Here is a 23,036-nt window from a genome sequence, read left to right on the forward strand (position 1 = left end):
ATTTTATGTACTCAGTTTTATTAGCATATAACTGCATAATATGTTCTGATTATTCTTTTTTTATTTATTCTGTTTTTTGAGACTATCACTTCATTTGCTATTTTCTTGATTTCATTTCCTGCTTTTTAAAGAGATAAGATGAAGTTTTAACAATTTTATTTGTCTTTTCAAAGAATAGCTTTTAGTTCTATTTATTATTTATATGTTTGGGTTTTTTTGTTGGGGTTTCAAATTATGTATTTCCCCTCTAATTGTTATTATATCTTCCTTTTTGCTTATTTTAGGTTTGTTTATTTTGGGGAATTCTAATTTTTAAAATACATATTCAGTTCCTAGTTGGATCAAATTATAGTTCTACCAACAGTGTGTTATTGTCCCCATTTTTTCACATCCCCTCCAACAGTTGTCATTCCCCCCTTCTATCATTTTAACCTATCTCATAGGTATATGATGATATCTCAAAGTTGTCTTAATTTTCAGTTCTCTAATTAGTAATGATTTAATGTATTTTTCATGATTATATAGCTTTGATTTCCTCATTAAAAACTGCCTATTCATATCCTTTAACCATTTATCAATTTGGGAACAACTAATTTTTTATAAATTTGACAACATTTTGTATATATTTTGTATATATCAGAGAAACTATCTATAAATTTTCACCTAATTTTCTAATTTCCTTCTAATCTTGGCTAAATTAGTTTTATTTGATTTAATGCATCAAAATTATCCATTTTATATCTTATAATACTCTCGCTCTTACTTATTCTTGAATTCTTCTCTTATCCATAAGTCTTATGTAATATATTTCATGTTCTTCTAACTTGCTTATGGTATCTATTTATGATTTTGTTTTTGTTTTTGGAAGGTATTTGGGTTAAATGTCTTGCCCATGGTCAGACAACTAGGTAATTATTAAGTAACTGAGATCAAATTTGAACTCAGGTACTCCTGACTCCAGGGCCATTTAAAGAAAACCATAATGTCATATATCCCTTAAGGAAACAAACCTAAGTTAGAGTATACTTTAAACTACATTTAATCAACTTATTTCATCTTGAGTATTAATTTTCCCATGAGTTAACTAATAATTGTAAGCATCTTTTCCTTGGAGATTCTGGAATAAGCCTCCTTCCCAAGGCAATTCTGGAAGGAGTTTTTTTTCTCTGCTTAAATTTTACTTTCTAGTAACTAGTTCATATGGTGAAAACCAGTTTAAATCTTTTGGATTTAGCCTTATACTTATTCTTTTATCATTGTTTTTAATAGAAACATTTGAAAGTATATATATATATATATATATATATACATATATATACATATATATGCTTTTAAATATGTAAATACATTCATTTTAGAGAAAACAATTTTATTGTTTTTCTCAGTGAAGCTTATTACTCTAGTAAAATTTAGAACTTTTATGTCTTTGTTATATCATACTTTTGGTATTGTCCCATCCCCTCCTTTGAGAGTATATGAAGGGTTAATACCCCTTCTGATCCTGGGAAAGGCCATATGCTGGTTCCCATACCCATGGTACCCCATCACTTTTGCATGAACTTGGATGTTTTTGCATGTGCCTGATACTCCCTTTAGGAATTAGCCATTCCTGGAGGATGAATCCGGGGAGGGTTGGCTACCTGCCCAGAGGTTCAAACGTTTAATTAATTTCATAGCCTTGGCTTCGAATCTTCCCAGATCATGCACTACTTTTTCACACAGTCATGCCCATACTCTTCACATATCCTGGTTAAGTGCCAAAAAAGCTTATATAAGCCTATTGGCAATGTGACACCTTTGTCTGGGACCCCTTAAAAGTACCTGACATTGAGTAGCCCCTTGGAGTTTCACCCATGGAAAGGACAATTTGCCAGGGGCTTTTTCCCAATTGTGACTCTGAAAGACTGTGATTTGGAACTCCCCAGGCGCTTTGGATTCAGATTTTTCTCTATCCTTATAGTCACCTTAATGATCATAGCGGGATTGTTGTTTCTATTTGTATGCTTATGCTGTGCTTTTAGAAAATGTTCTATCCCATGTATGTTATTATGATTTTACTTCAGTGTTTTTAATAAATTCATAATCAGTCATTTAAATTGCTGAGCCTGTCATTTTGTGGGAGCAAATATGGAATCATAAATCAAACAGTATATTATCCTCAAATCATACAAAGTGAATGGGATACTTTAAGATTAGGATCTTATACAGTCAATTCTTGCTTTATGTAAGTAGACTATTCTGCAGACCTAAATGTAAAGTAATATTTTTTGTAATAAGAATTTGCCCCACTCTTGTGGGAAGAGAAAGGGAGGCAGGAAGGGGACTGAGAGCCCATATAGAGGACAGAGAAGCAAGAGCAGAAAGAGGGACATACTGGGGCAGGGGCTAGATGTGTGGGGCCTGGCCAGAACCAAAAATATATAAACACTGACTGGAGAGTTTGGGCAACATGTGTAGGTGGGGCCAAACATGAGGCAACTGAATACAGACAGATAGAAGACAGAAATTTGGGTCCAGACATGTGGATGCATGGGAGAAATGGTGTAAAGGTCTCCTCTTTCAGCTCTCAAGATCTCAAGCCAAGATGTTGGTCCAGTAGCAGGGTGGTGGTTTCTCCAGGTGCTTTTTTTTTGTGGGGGGGAGGGAGGGAAGGGAGACTGCAGATTGCTGAGCAGTAAGACAGAATAGAGACAGCAAACACAGTATTTTACAGTAAAGTCAATATGGGTGTTTTTGAATGCATATTTCTTTCAGAATTCTTTACATGAAGTCAAATTTATATAGTGCAAATTTACATGAAGTAATGATTGTACATGAATATATACAATATATACAAGAGTAACATTAAAAATTATAAGATCTTTCATATTCATAACCCATTTTAGTAACTCATATGCTAAGAATGAAACAGGATACATATGTATATATATATACACATATATATTTACATATATATATATATATACATACATACATATATGTCAAGGACTATGCCTCACCTCACCTATATGAGCATGCTCAGTTTGTGAGGGATTTTGCAGAGATGAGATATAGCTCTGTATTTTCTGCTTCACCTCACCCCATCTCCCAGAGATATGTGTATGTGTACACACATATATATGTATATATGTGCATATATGTATACATATATGTGCTCTTGTTATAGACATTTGCTATAGAAGGAAATGTTTATAATATCAAGACTATCCCTTCTAGGTTCATATTTTAGTTAGCCTTTATTGTGAAATAACCAATCATATAGAAAAGTTCTACACTATTCAAAGGAAACCATAGCCAGGATCATAATTAACTAGGGGGAAAAGTTTCCTGTTCAAAAGGAAATAATTTAATGGAGGAACTAAGTCAAAAGGATCCCACCATCACATTTGCAAGGTTGTCCTTGCAACCTTTTCAGGCATGACATCTACCTGTAGCAATTCCTAGACTGTACTCCTTTTGAGCAGCACTTGCCATTTACATTAAATGAGAGATTATTGGTTAATGACAATTTAGACCATTATCATTATGCCGAAATCAAAACTCAGAATAATATCAAATTTCAGTCTTAGGAGATTTTTTCATGTGGTTGTCATAAAAGCTAACCATAAGCACATATGAGTCTTATCTTATTCACCTTTTTAGTTCACATTTATCCTGGAACAAAGAGCAATCATTAGAAATTAAGAAAATAATCACATTCTGTGATTAGACACATATAACGAATATGTGATAGTTCACTCAAAACCCAGAAAAAAAAAACACTGACCACTCTCAACTTTAAATCTGTTAGATATTCATGTCTAAAATATTGTTTATTTACCTCTAAGATCAAAATGAAAATTTTTAAACCGAGATTTATTGATACTAAGTTGGCTCAAAGATGTAACTTAAAATAAATACTCTTTCAGGTGCATTGTCATAGTTTTCATAAACAATAGCCAAACAATTTATTAGAAAAGAATCACTCTTTCCAAAATGAACTTGTAAGGCCTTTATTTCATCTATAAGAGCTCCTGGTTTCTCATTAAATCACTTTGCTGTTTTAGAACTTCAGAACATTCTTCTAGCAATTTCTCTTAGAGTTAATTAGATTTATGATCTCCCTAAGGCTGAAGATCCAGGGGAATGGAAATCTAGCAAATTTCCAAAGCAATTCTTAGATACTCACAAAGTCTATGATATTTTCCCAAACTCTAAGTCAGGGCTGTTCAAAATGCTTGGCCCACAGGGCGATTTTATGCAGCTGCCTATGGGTTTATTAAATGCTTTAGTAACAAAGCTGAGCTACCACAGAGCTCTCACTAAAATGGCAAATCAAAATATCGTGTCTATTGCTTCAGTAAAAACTTTTTTTCTTTTTCTTTTTTTAGGTTTTTTTTTGCAAGGCAAATGGGGTTAAAGTGGCTTGCCCAAGGCCACACAGCTAGGTAATTATTAAGTGCCTGAGATCAGATTTGAACTCAGGTACTCCTGACTCCAGGGCCGGTGCTCTATCCACTGCGCCACCTAGCCACCCCAGTAAAAACTTTTAAAAGTACCTTTGGACAGCCCTGCTCTAAATAAATTACATTATTTTTATTCATTTCAAAGTAAAATATGCCCAATTAAATACTTGACATTTAAAAAAAAACCATAATGACAATAATCATCAATATTCCAATGATATAATTATATCACCATCTGGGTATCAATTTTTAAATTAAGCATGTTATATAAGAATATAATAATTTTCTCTCAAATCAGAATACAAGAAAAATTAGTTTAAAAATAACACAAAGAGTATGGATTTTTAAGTTGTGCCACGAAACATTTTGCCTATCAAATAACATCAATTCAGTTGAATGCATGTCTGAATCATCTTACATAAAAAAATCACTGCATCCATATATCAATTTGGCATTCTATACTAATCACATTAAAAACTATATAATACTTAATACCTTAATTATTATTTATGCAGTTTCTAAGCATATCTCCTTAATGTCAAATATTAAGTGTATTTTCAATTAATGTCAGATCTACCTATAGAAATTTAACTTGAAATAGGACCATATCACAATTCATTTTTAGGAAAAATTCAATCAAATGAAATCTGAATTTACAATGGCAAATGCTGTCATTCAAAAATGCAATTTTCTCAAAGATCATGAACTGCCAGCAGCTGAAATCATAGAGCCCGGTACTTTCAGGCCAGTTCCAAAGATATATGGTGGCAATCTCCCAATCTGTTATCTTCTTCAAACATTTTAGCATTTACCAAAATCTTCAAACCTTAATTTGGGCATTTATAGCAAATATATTACACTTCAATTAAAAATTTAGCCTTGAATTAATTTATAATTTCTTAATTTTCTAAAAACAAGGGAAACGTTTTCCCTTCTTTGTTTGTCTATCTTTATTTCTGTAACACCAGCAGATTAGTGCTGAAATGACACAGATAAAGTATCTTGCAGTTTTTTTTTTCTTAGTGAAATCTATTCTTACACTGAAAGTCTGAAGTGGGTATAAGTCTCTGCTTACTGGAATGGAGAATTTCGCAACATATTATAGAAACCAGGATTAATTGTTTCAGGTATGAAATTTCATTAATTTTCAGTATCATAGACTCTCTGGCTGCAGGTTTACATAGCAGTCTTTGTGACTGGCTACATTTTCCCCTTAGAAATCTTGAAAGGTAGCAGACTGCCAACACTAGACAAAAGACAAAGGTTTTCCTGAGAAGTTTATAGGGAAGGTAAAGAGGAGAAAGGGTATGAGCTTGGGAAATGTGCAACCCTGAACGACAGTTTATTTTGACTGTAAAAGTTTCCCTCATTAACCTAAATGAATGAATGACTTATGTTAGCTGACCTGTTCATCAGGTTGCTCAATCAGTTAACCAGATAAATGATTCCCTTTTGACATTCCATGTGGTTCAACTGTCAGCCCTTATACTTGCATCTTGGATAATAGTTCCATACTCATCAGGTTATGAGAGAAGCTCTTATAGACACAGGAAGTTGGTTTACTTCTAATAGTCACAGGAGGGTTGAGGGAAATAAGGGAAAAGAAAAAAAAAGGAGATATCTACCAGAGTACTGGTTGAATTTAACAGATGAAAGATCTGTACCCAGACCCCTTATTTGATTAGTCCAAGAGGTCTTTATTTGCCTAGAAGTATGGCTAGATGAGTTCTAACCTTATCCAGAGTAATTCCACAGGTCAAGGGTCACATAGCCCTTTATATTATGTAGAGTTCATACAATAGATCAAGGACTGTATTGCACCCAAATCCTCAGATTATTCATCCAGTTTTTGCCATGCAGATGGAGCCTGTCTGGGTTGATACCACCTCTTGGGTTAACCATCAGAGATACCACTTCTGAAACCATTATTGATGAATGTTTCAAGTGGAAAATATTCAAAACATTATTTCAGAGATGAAATAATTTAGAAAGAAGTTTATTAAGTTGTCTGACAGAAGGAAGAGTCAAAAAAGGGGTGGCCCATCCCAGATACTGAAGAATTTCTGAGTTTATCATTTTGAGTTTAAAAAATGGTGATCTCTGTCCCCTCTCCTCCCTCCACAGTATCTTTTTCCAAGATAATAGGGGCAGCTTTTTCCCAACTCTTAGGGCAGAAGGATACCTCACAGAACTAACTCTCCCAAACCCCCTGGACTTGAGTCCAGTCACACTCTAGGATGTTTCTTCAGATTCTAGATTGGTCTTATGTGCTGACTTTGCTTGTGGTCTCCCAGCTGGCTTACGATGTACCTGTTCCTTGGTGGTTTCTGGAGCCTTAGTTCCCAATTTGATTAAGACCTATACTCTTTGATTGCTCACAACACTATGATGTATATTCCAGCTTCAATTGTTTGCCCTCCTGTCCCAGGGGCTCCTCTTGCTCTGCAGACTTTGTTCTACTGTCCTGAGCACTCCCCAAGTCTAGTGGGTTTTCTGTCAATGTCCTCTAGCCTAATGCCATCATTGTCACAGATTTTGGAGAGGAATTCTCAAGGAGAGCTAGGGGCCAGTACCATCCAGGGGACTGTGAGCCTTGATCTTTCATTGTCATAATTGTACCATGACAAGTTCAGGGCTTCAACTTTGTCTGCTACTTTATCACCTGCATTCTTTTCTGCAGTGCCAGCAGCTTGCCTATTATATCTACATTATCATAGAACAGGGCAAAACTACTGAATATGGAGGTATGGGAGGTCCTTTGTGATAAAGAGAAGGGTTGCCTATTTCTGAGTGATGTGCATTCTCTGCTTGAAAATGTTTACAATCTTTATGTGTATGATCCTGGGGCAGGGGTGGGGTGGGAGGAGGGGGAAGGCATGTTGTTGTTATGAATAAGTTTGGATATCACCTCCCATACCCCTCCAGTACTTTGGGGGTCTCATCTTTTACTTCTGATCATTGACTGATGATGAATGGCTTCCTTAATGAGCATTAGGGTTGGGAAAGAGAATGATATTACCACTAGAGTTTATCCAGCTCATATGGAGATCTCTTGACCACCCATTTCTGTGGGACACTAAGATGGTGCCCCCCAAATTAACTAAAATATTTTAGCATTTATAAAAACATTCAAACCACAATTTAGAAATCCGCAGTAGAGAAATTAAATGTCAGTCACAAATTTAATTTCTAATTAATTAATGACTCCATAAATTTCTTCAGATTGGAAAAAAAAACAATTTCTTTCCTTCTGGTATCTTTTTTTCTGTCATCTCAACTTAACCAGAATTAGAAACTCAGAAAAAAAGATATCTTTTTGAAAACTTTGAAAGTTCCACAGAAAAGTTTTCAACTCTTTACATCATTTTTCCTTTGGTTGATAAGACCATAGGAAAAAAATCAATTGGGCTTAGCAAGGCACATAATACAGAAAATTTTAACAACATTTTTGATATTATACAAATAAACATTTCTCACTTCAAATTACCAATAGTCTTTTGCTCTTTTTATTCCTAATTAAAATGCAGATCTCTCATAAATTCTTATAGTAGATGAACTTATCAGGATTGAAACTCCCATCATCTGGCTATTGCCAGAATGTCCTTGAAGCTTCACATAAAATGTATCCATTTCCTGGTTTAGGCTATCATAGTGAAAAGTGAAAATTGATGTTAGCAACCTTGTGGTCCCCCATCACTGATTAGACAGCAATTGTAGGCAAGACAATTTGCTTGATGAGGCTGTCTCTAGGCACTGCAAGAATTTTGTTACTGGAGTCATTCTGGGAAGAAGTAGGTACCCCCCTCCTCAGAGTCCAAGTCACTGAATCCTCTATACCTGAGACACAGGAAAATTCTAGTCCTGAAACACACAGGTCTACTCCAGAACTTTGTTTTCAAATACAGTTTTCTATTATTCTTTAAATCTGTGCCTTGACCCTAAAACACTTGGACCAGCAGTCTTAAAAACAGACTGAAAAAAATGGAGGCAACATGGGATTCATAGGTGATGATCACTCCTCTCCAAATTTCTTTAAAAGCTTTCCAAATAAATTACGCCCAAAGGGCAACAAAAATGTGCCTACCCTTTGATCCAGCAATACCACTACTGGTCTGTGCCCTGAAGAGATCATGAAAAAGGGTGAAAAGAACATCACTTGTACAAAAATATTCATAGCAGCCTTCCCTGTTTGTGGTGGCAAAGAATTGGAAAGTGAGTGAATGCCCATCAACTGGGGAATGACTGAACAAACTGTGGTAAATACATGTCATGGAACACTAGTGTTCTATTAGAAACCAGGAGGGATGGGATTTCAGGGAAGCCTAGGGGGATTTGCATGAACTGATGCTGAGCGAGATGAGCAGAACCAGAAAAACACTGTACACCCTAACAGCAACATGGGGGTGATGATCAACCTTGATGGACTCACTCATTCTATCAGTGCAACAATCAGGAGCAATTTGGGGCTGTCTGCAATGGAGAATACCATCTGTATCCAGAGAAAGAATGATGGAGTTTGAACAAAGAACAAAGACCTTTCATTAAAAAAAAATTATCTTACATAATTTTGCTGTCTCTTTTACTTCAATTTTTCCCTTAAAGATATAATTTCTCTCTCATCACATTCAGCTTAGATCAATGTATACCATGAAAACGATGTAAAGACTAAGACTGTCTTCTGTGGGGGTGGGGGTGGGAGAGGGAAGCGAGAGATTAAGGGAGAAATTGTAAAATTCAAAATAAACAAATAAACTTAAAAGCTTTCCAAATAGTTTTCTTTAAAGACTTTAGTCCAAAGAGAATTATTTGGCTAACTGAACTGACTACATTGTCCATGTTATTCAAGTATTTTGCCAGCCATGTCAATCGTTTTTTGATCATCCTCTGATCAAAGGGACTCCCTCCTGGGAGAACAAAGGGAACATCTACTGACTCTTATTTTCTAGGAATGGGCTCACAGTGCCCAAATTCCCCATTGTAGGTATTTCTGTAAATGGGGAAAGTATTTAGGGGAGTGATTTTAGGCAAAAAATACCCAAAATGATAAGACTTATAGGAACTGATACAAAGTGAAGAAGAATCAGTTCATTGTGTATAGTAGGAACAATGTAATTATAATCCATTGTGAATTGACTACTCTGATCAATATAATGATCCCAAACAACAAAAGACTCTTGATGAAAAACTGCTAGGCATGTCCAGAGAGAGAACTGATGAATTCTTCAAATTAAAATATAATTTTCTTGCTATTTTGTGATATGGCTAACAAAAATGTTTTGCCTGATTTCATATGTTTAATTGCTATCATTTTACTTTTCTTCTCAATGGGTGAGGCAAAATCAGAGGTTGAGAAAAATTTCAGAACTCCAAATTCAAAAAGAAAAGAATGTTAAATAAATACTTTTAAAGAGACAAAAATAGGAAAGCACCTGTCAGGGACCTGATAATTGTCTAATGGAAGGGCTATGGGCCAACCAGAAATGTCAGGGGAAAAAAAACCTTTTTGAGTTCAAATGTCATAAACAATATGAAATAACAATGGGTATTAGTTCAATGCCAAGTTTTATTGGCAGGTGAGAAGGAAGAGGGGGGAAAAGGGAAGAAGGAGAAGGGAATCCAACATACAACTGAGACACAGTAACAAAGTAAAACTCACATAAGGGCAACTCTGTGTTGGGGATCTCAGAACCCCAGGTTCATTCATCTAAGAAGCCTTGGTCCTATGGGAATGGCATGTTTCTGTAGGGGGGATGTTCTCCAGAGTTTCCTTTTGTGAATGGGATATTTAAATCCTGATTTTGGTGAGTAATTGGAACTAGCTGATTTTCATGACTTGGTAATTTATCAATTGATGAATGACTCTCATTTTTATAAGTTTGACTTGCTTCCTTATGTATTTAGAAATGACATCTTTATCTCCTAGGTTACTGCTTTTCTTCTAATTATGACTTTATTGGTTTTGTTTGTGCAAAGACATTTTAGTTTTATGTACTAAAAATTATTCATTTTGCCTTTCATGGATCTTTCTGTTTCTTGTTTGGCTATAACCTCTTCCACTATCCATAATCTGACAGATAATTTCTTTCATGGTGATGGTATCCTCCTTTAAATCTAAATCATGTACCCATTTTGAGCTTATCTTAGTATACAGTGAGATGTTTGCCTATTTCCAGTTTCTGCCAGATTTTTTTTACAGTTTTCCCAGCAGTTTTTGTTGAATTAAGAGTTCTTATATCAATGGCAGAGATTTTGGGGTTTCTCAAATGCTAGGCAACTAATCATTTGTTTCTATTTATTGTTTACCTAATCTGTTCCACTGGTCACCTTCTCTATTTCATACCCACTACCAAATTGTTTTGATGACAAAAGCTTTATAGTGCTCTTTAAAATGCCCTTTCCTTTTTTTCATTGAAAAATATCATCTAAAAATATCATTCCTTGATATTCTTGATCTTTTGTTCCTCTGGATGAATTTTGTTATTATTTTAAATAGCTCTATAAAATAATTCTTTGGTAGGTTAATTAGAATGGCACTGAATAAGTAAAATAATTTAGGTATTGCTGTCATTTTAATTATATTGGCTTGGGGCTGCTAGGTGGCACAGTGGGATAAAGCACCGGCCCTGGAGTCAGGAGTACCTGGGTTCAAATCTGGCCTCAGACACTTAATAATTACCTAGCTGTGTGGCCTTGGGCAAGGCAATTAACCCCATTTGCCTTGCAAAAACCTAAAAAAAAGTGAAAAAGTTAATTATATTGGCTTGGCCTACCCATGAGAAATTTCTCCAGTTGTTTAGATCTGTTTTTATTTGTATGAAGTGTTTTATTTTATTTAATTTTATTTGTGCTCATACAGTTCCTGTATGTATCTTGACAAATAGATTCCCAATTATTTTATACAGTCTGAAGTTATTTTAATCAGAATTTTCTTTATCTTCATGCTGGGTTTTGTTGTAAATTTATAGAATTTTAATGATTTATGTGGGTTTATTTTATATCTTGCAACTTTGCTAAAATTGCTTCAACTAGTTTTTTAGTTAATTCTCTAGAATTCTCCATCATGTCATCTTGAAAAAAGTAATAATTTTGTTAACTCATTGCCTAATCGTATTCCTTCAATTTCTTTTCCCTAAAATTTAGAGTATAATATTAACTAATAGTAGTAATAATGGATAACCTTGCTTTATTCATGATTTAATTGGAAAGGCTTCTAGTTTGACTCCATTACAGATAATGCTTGCTCTTAGTTTAAATATAGTTCTTAGCATGTTAAGAAAAACTAAGTTTATTCCTATGCTTGTTTTGGGGTTTTAATAGGACTGGCCATTATATTTTATCAAAAAGCTTTATCTTCATTCATTAATTGAATTTTTTTGTTGCTTTCATATTGATATGGTCAATTAAACTTAATGTTTTTTCTAATGTTGAACCATACTTGCACTTCTGGTCTAAATACCACCTGGTCATAATTTATGATCTTTGTGATATATTACTGAAGTCTCCTTGCAAGGATTTTATTTATTTTTGCAACAATATTCGTTATGGAAGTTGGTCTGTAGTTTTCTTTCTCTCTTTTTGCTCTCCTTGATTTAAGTCCCGAAATCATCTCTGTGTCATAGAAGAAATTATTTGGTAGGACTCCTTTACCTATTGTTTCAAATAGTTTATGTAATATTGTATTTAATTATTCTTTAAATGTTTGATAAAATTCACTTGTAAATCTATTTTCCTGGAAATAGAATAAAATAACTCAGAGAAAAAAAATTTTTTAAAAGCTATAAATGAATATTTTATTTCCTTTTCTGTTAATCTGGGCAATTCACATTTTTGTAAATATTTCTCCATTTTAGTTAGATTGTCAATTTTACTGGCATATCATTGAGAAAACTAGCTCCTAATGATTGCTTTAATTTCATCTTTATTTGAGGTACATGTATACGCTTCCATTTTGATAATGGTAATTTAGTTTTCTTCTTTCTTTTCATAACTTCTGTTATCCAATATTTTATCATCTTAATGGTTTTATTTTTTAACTGTGAATTAAGTTTTATTTGTTAGTTTAACTTTTTTTCTACTTTCAATTTTATTTATTTATCCATTTATTTTCAGGATTTCTGATTTGGTATTTAATTGAGGACTTTTTATTTGTTCTTTTTCTAGTTTATTTTTTTTAGTTGCAGGCTTAATTTATGGATTGACTTTTTCTTTTATTGATAGAAACATTTAAAGATATTCATTTTCACCTAAGCATTGCTTTGACTGCATTCTATAAATTTTGGTATTTTATCTCATTGTTGTCATTGTCTTTAATGAAATTATTGATTATATTTATGGTTTGTACTTTGTATGCTCATTTCAATTTCCATGAAATATTTTCCAGAATTGTATTATCTTTAACTTTTCAAAAATTTTATTTATCTTCTTAATTTCTTTCTTATTTATTTTATTGTTTTATTTAGGTGTGAGAGGGGTAAAGTGTGGCCCCCCACTATTACTGTCTAATTTTTCCTGTAAATCATTTAACTTTTCCTTCAGATTAAGGCAGTGCATGAATTTTTTTCTCAATTTTCACTCAAAGTTATACACTTTTTACCTTTCCTCATTGGAGGTGTTTCAGGATCTGACTTTTAAATCAGAGCATCGGCATTGCACTGAGAGAAATTATATTGAAACATATGTTGCCTGTCATAACCTAAAATATATTATTTTATTTTGATTTTTAAATTTACTCATCACTCCCCGAAAATTGTACCTCTGCACAAAGAAACAAAACTTGACCTTAGCAGTGACATCGGATATTCTCAGGACTTATTTGAGCTCTGATAACCAATGTTGGAAAAGCCCCAGCAGCTCTGCCAATGTGCAATTTTATGGTCAGAACTAGTCCTAAAATTGCAGTTTCGAATGGCTTTGCAAGTTCTGTTATTTCTTCCCCTAAGTGCCTTTCCAGCTCTGATATTCTGATTTTCTATGGCTTCTTTTAGGCCTGAATATGTTCAGATCTTACATAATCAGACACTCTCAGTTCTTAGACTCTGACCATTGCTTGCAGGTTTGATAGTCTAGGTAGGAAGGTCCTATGCAGCTCATGCCTCATGCATTCTAAATTACCTCCAAACTCAGACACTCTGTGTCAGTCACATCTTATTAAATCTCATATTCTGTATACTACATAAACTCCTAGTTCTGATGATGATGTTTTTCCTTCATTCTCAAAGAAAACCATGACATCAGGGAGGTGATGCCTTGACAAGCACATGAATTGGATTTGAGTGAGGGGGTCTGTGCTTAGTCACCAGCCTCACTTTCTCCTCCAGAGTCATCTGGATGCAGTGGCCAGATCTGAATCAGGACAATTGGAGATGAACCTGGATGATCTGATATTCAGAATCTGGACTGCTGTCCAAGCAGGAAATTATCCATTTTAAGCTGTATCCATCTATGTTCTTGAAATGTAGCTCCAAGCTTCTAATTTATACTTACACCAATAAAACAGGTTTTCTAAGTTTTAGAGACTCTGTCTGAGTTTTCCTATTCACAAGGGATTCTAGATGTGTCGCGTGTAAAAAGAGCTGGGACAGAACCATCATGAATGATTGCTTTTCTGGATATGAATTGTTTTAAATTCTTTATTTAGAATAGATTTCCTCACTAATAACTGGGTTACATAGAACAATGAATGTGGAATTAAGTATATTCTCTTTACCAAAGACCAGTGGTATCCTTGCTTCACAAAATGAAGACTTGCTTCAAGTCATATTTGTAAAAAAAAAAAACAGTTTGTAAAAAATTAGTTTGCAGAAAACCAGTGGCAGAAATCTGCATTATTTGGGTTAAATCATTTTATGCCTAGATTAAGAACAAAGCAGATTAACTTTAAATCATAGTCACAAAATTATTAGTGATGGAAATAGGGTTATAAAATTATTTACTTTGTCAAAACCTGTGATAGAAGCTGTTCCTTAATTAAAACATCTGTGACATAAATTTGCCAACTATACTCTGTGAAATTTATAGCCTTGGAATCTGGCATCAAACTTGAAATGATCCCTTTCAACAGAACACACAAATAAAATGTGCTGAATTGACAAAAGAAATTTTGTTATACCCTTAGTCATGTGATTGCTCTCTACTGAGAAAACTCCTTGATGTTGTAAACAGACTGAAGGATAATATAGTAGTGATTTAAAAAATAGCAGCTCGCACCTAATTAACTTGAAAAATACATGGCCATATATTATGATAAATTGCAAGATCAGAGCAGCAGAGACAGTGCAAGAATTATTATTTTTTTAATAAGCTGAATCACTGGTATTTAATCATAACTTAAAGCAAATATTCTATTCTAAATATTTCTTTTGAAACTAAGGTAGTAAACATTTTTCCCACACAATGGAGGTATTGTCAAATATATGCCAAAGACATTTTGATTTATATAAAGAAAATTGACATGAAAGTTGTTTTTTTTTAATAAACTAGAATTTTTTTAATTTAAATTTATTTTTATTAAAGATATTATTTGAGTTTTACATTTTCCCCCAATCTTGCTTCCCTCCCCCCCGCCACAGAGGCACTCTGTCAGTCTTTACTTTGTTTCCATGTTGTACCTTGATCCACATTGGGTGTGATGAGAGAGAAATCATATCCTTAAAGAGAAGTCTAAGAGGTAACAAGATCAGACAATAAGCTATCTGTTTTTTTTCTTAATTAAAGGGAATAGTCCTTGCACGTTGTTCAAACTCCACAGCTCCTTATCTGGATACAGATGGTACTCTCCTTTGCAGACAGGCCAAAATTGTTCCCGATTGTTGCCCTGATGGAATGAGCAAGTCCTTCAAGGTTGAACATCACTCCCATGTTGCTGTTAGGGTGTAGAGTGTTTTTCTGGTTCTGCTCATCTCACTCAGCATCAGTTCATGCAAATCCCTCCAGGCTTCCCTGAAATCCCATCCCTCCTGGTTTCTAATAGAACAATAGTGTTCCATCACATACATATACCACAGTTTGCTAAGCCATTCCCCAATTGAAGGACATTTACTGGATTTCCAATTCTTTGCCACCACAAACAGGGCTGCTATAAATATTTTTGTACAAGTAATGTTTTTACCCTTTTTCCTCATCTCTTCAGGGTATAGACCCAGTAGTGGTATTGCTGGGTCAAAGGGTATGCACATTTTTGTTGCCCTTTGGGCATAGTTCCAAATAGCTCTCCAGAAGGGTTGGATGAGTTCACAGCTCCACCAACAGTGTAATAGTGTCCAGATTTCCCACATCCCTTCCAACAATGATCATTATCCTTCCTGGTCATACTGGCCAATCTGAGAGGTGTGAGGTGGTACCTCAGAGAAGCTTTAATCTGCATTTCTCTAATAATTAATGATTTAGAACATTTTTTCATATGGCTATAGATTACTTTGATCTCCTCATCTGTAAATTACCTTTGCATATCCTTTGACCATTTGTCAATTGGGGAGTGGCTTTTTGTGATAAACTAGAATTTGATTATATTATATGGCAGTGCTCCTGCACATATGATGGATACTCTTGGTAGAAGATAATAAACCCTTGTCTGGAAAGATTTTTGTCTATTAAAAACAAAGCCAAAAAAGTCCAATGTTTCACAATAGTGCAAGAGCTAAATCATAATTCGTTATGGTCTCAAAATAACAAGAATTCTTTTTTTCTTTTAATGTAAGAGCTTCCATTTTCTAGCCTTTCCAGCCTAGTTATTTCCTATTCAAAAACATCTCTGTCCTGATAAGCAAGGTTTTTTATTCTTTTTGTTTATTTAATCAGTTTTAGCATATTTATTAGTAGTACTGTTATTTAAAATCTTAAGTTGTTTCTCTTCGGAATCCTTTTTAATTACCTTAATTTAAAAAAATATAACCCATTCTTTAACACTGATAGTAATATGTGGAGCAGCTTTACCCCTTGACACTGCATAAAATTACTTTTTTGAGGTTTTTCTTTCACTCTTTTCCTTTAAATTCAGATTAGCATTGGTATATTTGAACTTCTTCCTTTGGCTTTTTGAATCTGGACATAAGATTTTATTCAGAGGATCATCACTCTGCTATTATAAATCATTCTGTAATATAGGTGTCAAATCATACCTGAAATAAACCTTTTTTAAATTATTGTTCAGTTTCATTTTTCTGTCTAACTTGCAACACTGAGCACAGACACAAAGCACGTTCCCCCAAATGACACTGTATGCTCTCATGACTATTTGAGGCTGGATAATTTATATTCTAAGTGTCTTCCCAGTTCTGACACTGTGTGTTTTTATCCCAAAGTAGCCCTGAAATTATTGAGCTAAGAGCCCTCCTGGCTCTTCCTCTAAATCCTCTGCCAGCTCTAGCCTTCTCTATGACTACTCCAAGGCCTGCATTCTGTGTGTTCAGACCCCACAGAATCAGACAGTTTCTGTTCTCTGGCTCTTTGCTTTCTTCCCCATTCTCCTGCGAGGTTGAGGTCCCCATTTAACTCCATTTAGCTCTTTGACTCTAAGTTCAGACATTGTATATTGGACATACATTACCAAGGCTCATATTCTGGCTTCTTCATTAACTTCCACTTTTGTTATCCAGAGTTGCACATTTACTTCTAGTACTAACATTTACCATTGTGCTGGCAGAAATTTACTGAAATACATGTTGCATCTTCTATACTAAACAGATTTGAAAACATTTATTTGTCTCTCACTTTACATTTTAACTGAGCAAAGAAATAAAACTCTTTTGCTTCATATGAAGTATTTGTGTTCTCAGGACCATTTGAACTTTGATAATCTCTGTTCTAAGATTATTCCCAGCTCCTACACACTGAAGTTTGAAGGCTACTCCTAGTCTGGAACTTGGAAATTCTAAGGACTTTCCTGGCTCTGATATCACTTATTCTATCTGCTTGGTCAGCAGTCTGTGTGCATCAGACAATTTGTGGTCTCATACTCTGGCCATTTTTTACTTTCTATGTGCTAAGATCCCCCTACCTTTGACATTTCAGAAACCAAACCCCATCTCCATCAGGAACTCTAAGTTACCTCCCAAACCAGACATTTTAGGTTCTCCATGCCTCCGGGATTCTAACTTCTTTATGCACTTCTGGTTTGGTGATTCTGACTTGGACTGCTGGTCCCAGATGAAATTCTCCATTTGAAGCTCTGTTTCTGCTCCAATATATTCTCTTGAAAGTTATCTCTTAATGAAACATTTTATTTTCTAAGACCCCCATAGTCATATTATTTTATGGTTAAAGTGCCCACCTTCCTTTGACATTTTAAAGTAATTTCTTTCCTCTTTCAGTTGTTTAATCAGTTTTAGTATATTAAATGACATCTATGTATTGGCAATACAATTACTTGAGAGCACAAATTATTCCTTTTGAATTTTGTGGACTTTATTTTTGAATAAATATTGGCCAACAATAATATTGATAGTTATAGAAGCTTTAACCCTTCAAGACAGTGCAATTAATTATTGTATTGTCTGTTATTCTTTCCTTTTTTAAAGTCGGACCATTAGGCACTGTATGTTCATCTTTTAACTTTTACTATGTGGTTCAGGACATGACAGTTAATTCAGAGGATTACCAAGGTGCTAATATAAATGATATTGACATATATGTGGCATTTCATGCCCTCAATATATTTTGTTTCTGTTATTTAAATTTACCTGTCCTTTCTCAAAGTTTGTTACTCTGAGTGCAGGGACTAACCTCCTTCCCAGCAATTATAATTGAATTTTCTTAGGACCATCCGAGCTTTGTTAATGTATGTGCTAAGAGCTCAGTTCTGGTCGAAATTAGTCTTGAAATTGAATGTTTTGAGCACTTTATTAGCTCTTATATTTCTTTTTCTAAGTGTCTTCCCAGCTCTGACATTCCCTCTTTTATAGCTTCTACCATGTCTGACATTTTGTGTGCTCAGATTCCATAGAATTAATTCATTTTAGTTCTCTGACTCAAACTATCTTGTACTTTCTGTGTTCTAAAATTCCCCCCAACATCTGATAATTTAGATTAGAGTGTCCTCTCCAGGTCAGATCACATTGATTCTAAATTGCCTCCAAGCTCAGACATTCTATGTTGGTTAGATCCTCTCAAGTGTCATATTCGGGCTTCTGTATAAATTTCCACTTCCAATAATATTATGAGTAATAATAACAACTAATGATTCTATAAAGTCTGCTATGGACAAGACACTATACCAACCCTAGCTGTAAGCTCTTCAAGGGTGGCACAAGTCATCTGGCATCTCTCTTCAGCTCCTTAGTTCCACAGGTACAGCAACCTATGCACACGACTATGAGCAAGGCTAATGGTAAAGAGGAAACATAATGACGGTGAGATTGCGACATCCAATCCAAGAACCTGTGCTGCTGTTGAACCAGCTCCTGCAAAGAAAATTCTAGGGAAGAAAGAGCTCTGCTGTGCACAGGAAACGTTGGCTTTGTGATTCGCTGATTGTGAAGAGGAAGAAGAAGGAAAAATTCAGAAAAGGAAAATTTCTCAAGGTCATAAAGGGAGCAAAACAGCGGGTAGAAAATTATTGATTATTCAGATTATTTATTTGAGCTAAATAAAAGAAAGAAGATTCAAGCCAATGAGGCAGAGGGAAGAGGCAACAACAAGAGAACTATATTAGCGGGAAATTTACCTGGCTCCTGTAAAAAAAGGAACTAAAGTCATTTTTTAAAGAGGACAAAGAATGATTTGATTCCAGTCAAGAATACTTTATCCAAAAAGATTGCTACATTAAAATATGAAATTCCCTTGAAGAGAAGTTTTTTTTGCAAGGCAAATGGGGTTAAGTGGCTTGCCCAAGGCCACACAGCTAGGTAATTATTAAGTGTCTGAGTCCGAATTTGAACTCCAGACTCCAGGGCCGGTGCTCTATCCACTGCATCACCTAGCCATCCCCGAAGAGAAGATTATTAATGATTATATCACTGCTGAAAAGGCACTGAAAAACATTGGTGTTCAGAATGCAGAGAGATTGACCATCAGAGCTGAACTTTGTGGAGAACAACCTCCCTTCCCAAAATGAAGAGGTGAGCACTCACCTCTCATGAGCACTTCTCATGCTGAGGAAGTATTCAAACTGGAAAACTTTAGAGGAACAAAGTCACCCTTGGTCAAGGGTGTTACTGTATCTTCTTTGAAATACTGATGCTGTACAACTTGCTTTGAGATTAAACAACTTTGAATTAATGGGAAGAAAACAAGTCAAGCATTATGGTAATAATGTCAAGGTTCAAGCACCACATGCTCCAGGCAAAGTTTTGGAGAATCCCACCAAATTTGAGTGCAAACTTAATTTTCCTAAAAACACAATGCAACATTTTTGTTTTTGTTTTTGCTAGGCAATGGGGTTAAGTGGCTTGCCCAAGGCCACACAGCTAGGTGAGTACTGAGTGTCTGAATCCAGATTTGAACTCAGGTATTCCTGACTCCAGGGCTGGTGCTCTATTCACTGTGTCACCTAGCCGTTCCATGGAAACACATAAAGGAAAAGCTAATCTTTTGAAAAAGAAAATAAATGGCAAAAAAGTAGAAAAAGTAAAAATCAAACAGAAAAACACAAATAGAGATTTAGTTTGAGACTTTCTCATTGGATAACTTATTAATAGAGACAATTGTGTTCCAATTAAAAAAAACCCCAAAATAAACAACTATTTTTTCTTTTGATCCTCAGCTATCCCAGGAAGTAGATGTTATTATTATTTGCAATTTACAAATGAGAAAACTGAGGCAAATAGTTTAGGTGACATGTCTAGAGACCCATAGATTTTAAGGTTCTGAGGTAAGATTTAAAAACAGATATTCCTGACTCCAGTCCCAGCAATTCTCCTTTCTTAGCTCTATCCATCCTCTAGTATATTGTTTTGAAGGGCACTTCTAATTTAGATATTATATTTTCTAAAGACCCTGTCCCCTTCCTTCTCTGATATCTTGACTTGTTTACCCTCTTTTACTTGTTTAATTGGTTTTAGTAAGGACAACTCTATATTAGCAATATAATTAAAGTATACCTCTTTGGTAGTGAGTCCTGTTTACTTACCTAATGTTTTCCAATAAATACATCACAATCATCAATAATATATATATATATATAAATTTATATAAATATATATATATATATATATATATATATATATATATATATATAGAGAGAGAGAGAGAGAGAGAGAGAGAGAGAGAGAGAGAGCAGCCTACTTTTTTGTCAGGGTTTTTCATTATTTTTCTTTTAGTTCAGACTAGGTATTGTATATTAAAATTTCCAATTTGTCTGTGTGATTCAGGACATGAGTTTTAATTTGGAAAATGACCATTGTGCTTATAGAGATTGTGTTGACACATATATTGTATTTTATAGAAAAAATATACTTTTTTCTATGTTTTTAAAATTTAACTTACCTTCACAATAATTTGTTCCCCTGAGCACAAGCACATGCAAAAGGCTTCCCAATATTGGTATTGTGTGTTCTCAGAACCAACTGAACTCTGATAATCCGTATTCTAAGAACTCTTGAGATTTGACATCGTATGATTCTATGGCAAAAACTAGATCTGAAATAATGTGTTCTAAGGATTTTACTATCTTTGATATCAGTACACAAAATATGAGACCTGGGAGGAATCACAATTTATGTTCTCTAGCTCCAGACACCGATCACTTTCTGTGCTCTAAAGTCCCTCCCATGCTTGATAATCTAGGTTCCAGGATCTATGAATTGTAAATTGTCTCCAAACTCAGACATTCTCTGTTGGATTTACTATCTCAAGTCTCAGAGTATGGCTTCTATGTCATCTCCCAGTTCTGATATTCAGAGCCTGGAATGCCATCTCAGCCCTGAAATTCTCCTTTCTAAGCTCTATCTATCCTCCATTATGTTCTCTTGAAAAGAACTTTCAAATCAGATTATTATCATTTCTAAAGAACTTCTCAAGGGGTGACGATGTGGGGTAGTGGATAGAGCACCGGCCTTGGAGTCAGGAGAACCTGGGTTCAAATCCGGTCTCAGACACTTAATAATTACCTAGCTGTGTGGCCTTTGGTAAGCCACTTAACCCTGTTTGCCTTACAAAAACCTAAAAAAACCCAAACTTCTCAGTCATATCATTTGATGGTCAGTGGCCACTCCCTCCTCTAATATACTAGGGTTTATTTTTTTTCCTTATTTAATTGTTTTTAGTATGTTAAAATGTTTATGTATGTTACCTATAAACTTACTTGAAGTCACAACATTTTTCCCCTTATGAATTTTGTGTACTTAACTTTTTACCAATAAACATAGCCCCTTCATTAACAACAATAATAATATTCACTACATCCTTACCCTTTGGAAAAAACCCAGAAACTTTTAATTTTTGTCTTTACATTGTTTTCTTTTTAATCCAGATTAGGCACTGTATATTTAAATTTTATTTTTGTTGTGGAAGTCAGAACATGAATTTTAATTCAGAGTATCACCATTGTGCTGATAGATATTATATTGCCATATATGATGCATTTCATATGAGAAATATACTTTTAAAATGTTTTTAAAATTTACCTTTCTTTCCTAATCATTTGGACCCATGAACACATAAACAAGATTACTTTTCAGCAATATCATGTTCCTTACGAACATTTTAACTTGATAACCTGTGTACTAAAAGCTCTCCCAGGTTTGTCAGTGTGTTTTTATTTTCAAAAATAATCCTGAACTTGTATATTCCAAGGGCTCTTCTACATCTGACATGACTTGTCCTATCTACCTATCCAGATCTGACATTCTCTTTTCTCTGACTTCTCTTGGGTTTGTCATTTTGAATGCTCAGATCCCCTGGAACCAGACAATTTCTATTCTCTGGTTCTGATCACCCTCCATTCTTGGAGCACTGAAGTCCCTCCCCAGTGTGATATTCTAGGTTGGAGATCCCTATATATTTCAGAGTGCATTGATATTAAATTGATTTCAAGATCAAAATTCAGCATTTAAAGTCCATGCTCTTATCCATCCTCAAATCTATTCTTTTGAAAGAGACCTTCATATCAGATATTATAGTTTATAAAGACCACCCCCAATGTCATTTCATGCTCATTGCCTCCTCTGATATCTAAAAGTTCTTTTTTTCCTTTTCACCTATTTAATCAATTTTGTATGGTAAGTGATACCTATATATTAACAATACAATTATGTAAAATTACAGATTTTTCACTTGTGAATCCTGTGTATTTACTTTTTTATAAATATGGCATACTCATTAAAAATAAGTCAGATGTACAATAGCCTTACTTCTTGAAAACACTGCATGGACTTACTTTTTTTTTTTTTTTTTTTGGCAAGGCAAACGGGGTTAAGTAGCTTGCCCAAGGCCACACAGTTAGGTAATTATTAAGTGTCTGAGAATGGATTTGAACTCAGGTACTCCTGACTCCAGGGCTGGTGCTGTGTCCATTGCGCCACCTAGCCGCCCTGATGCACTTCCTTTTTTGTCAATTTTTTGTCATTATTTTTCTGTTAATCCAGATTAGGCATGATGTATTCCAATTTCCTCTTTGGCTGAGTGAGTCTGGATTTCAGATTTTTTTTTTGCAAGGCA

The 23,036-nt window shown here is 34.5% G+C and overlaps 1 protein-coding gene and 1 pseudogene across 2 annotated transcripts in view; both read left to right on the plus strand.

Moving 5' to 3' along the window:
- The window catches only part of LOC141502776 (uncharacterized protein C8orf48-like), a 107,641-nt gene that overhangs the window by 34,111 nt on the left and 50,494 nt on the right, over positions 1-23,036 (plus strand). The window contains exon 6 of one of the 2 annotated variants that reach the window (XM_074207711.1): positions 13,664-20,530. The exons of the other annotated variant lie outside the window; for it this stretch is intronic. Within the exon in view, the coding sequence (XP_074063812.1) occupies positions 13,664-13,687 (24 nt within the window). The 3' untranslated portion in view covers positions 13,688-20,530. Of the gene's footprint in view, positions 1-13,663; positions 20,531-23,036 lie in introns of those variants that run through there. 2 annotated transcript variants of the gene reach the window in all.
- On the plus strand, positions 2,664-7,525 carry LOC141498858 (beta-1,4-galactosyltransferase 3 pseudogene; annotated as a pseudogene).

Source organism: Macrotis lagotis, chromosome X (assembly GCF_037893015.1).
Source record: "Macrotis lagotis isolate mMagLag1 chromosome X, bilby.v1.9.chrom.fasta, whole genome shotgun sequence".
Taxonomy (NCBI): Eukaryota; Metazoa; Chordata; class Mammalia; order Peramelemorphia; family Peramelidae; genus Macrotis; species Macrotis lagotis.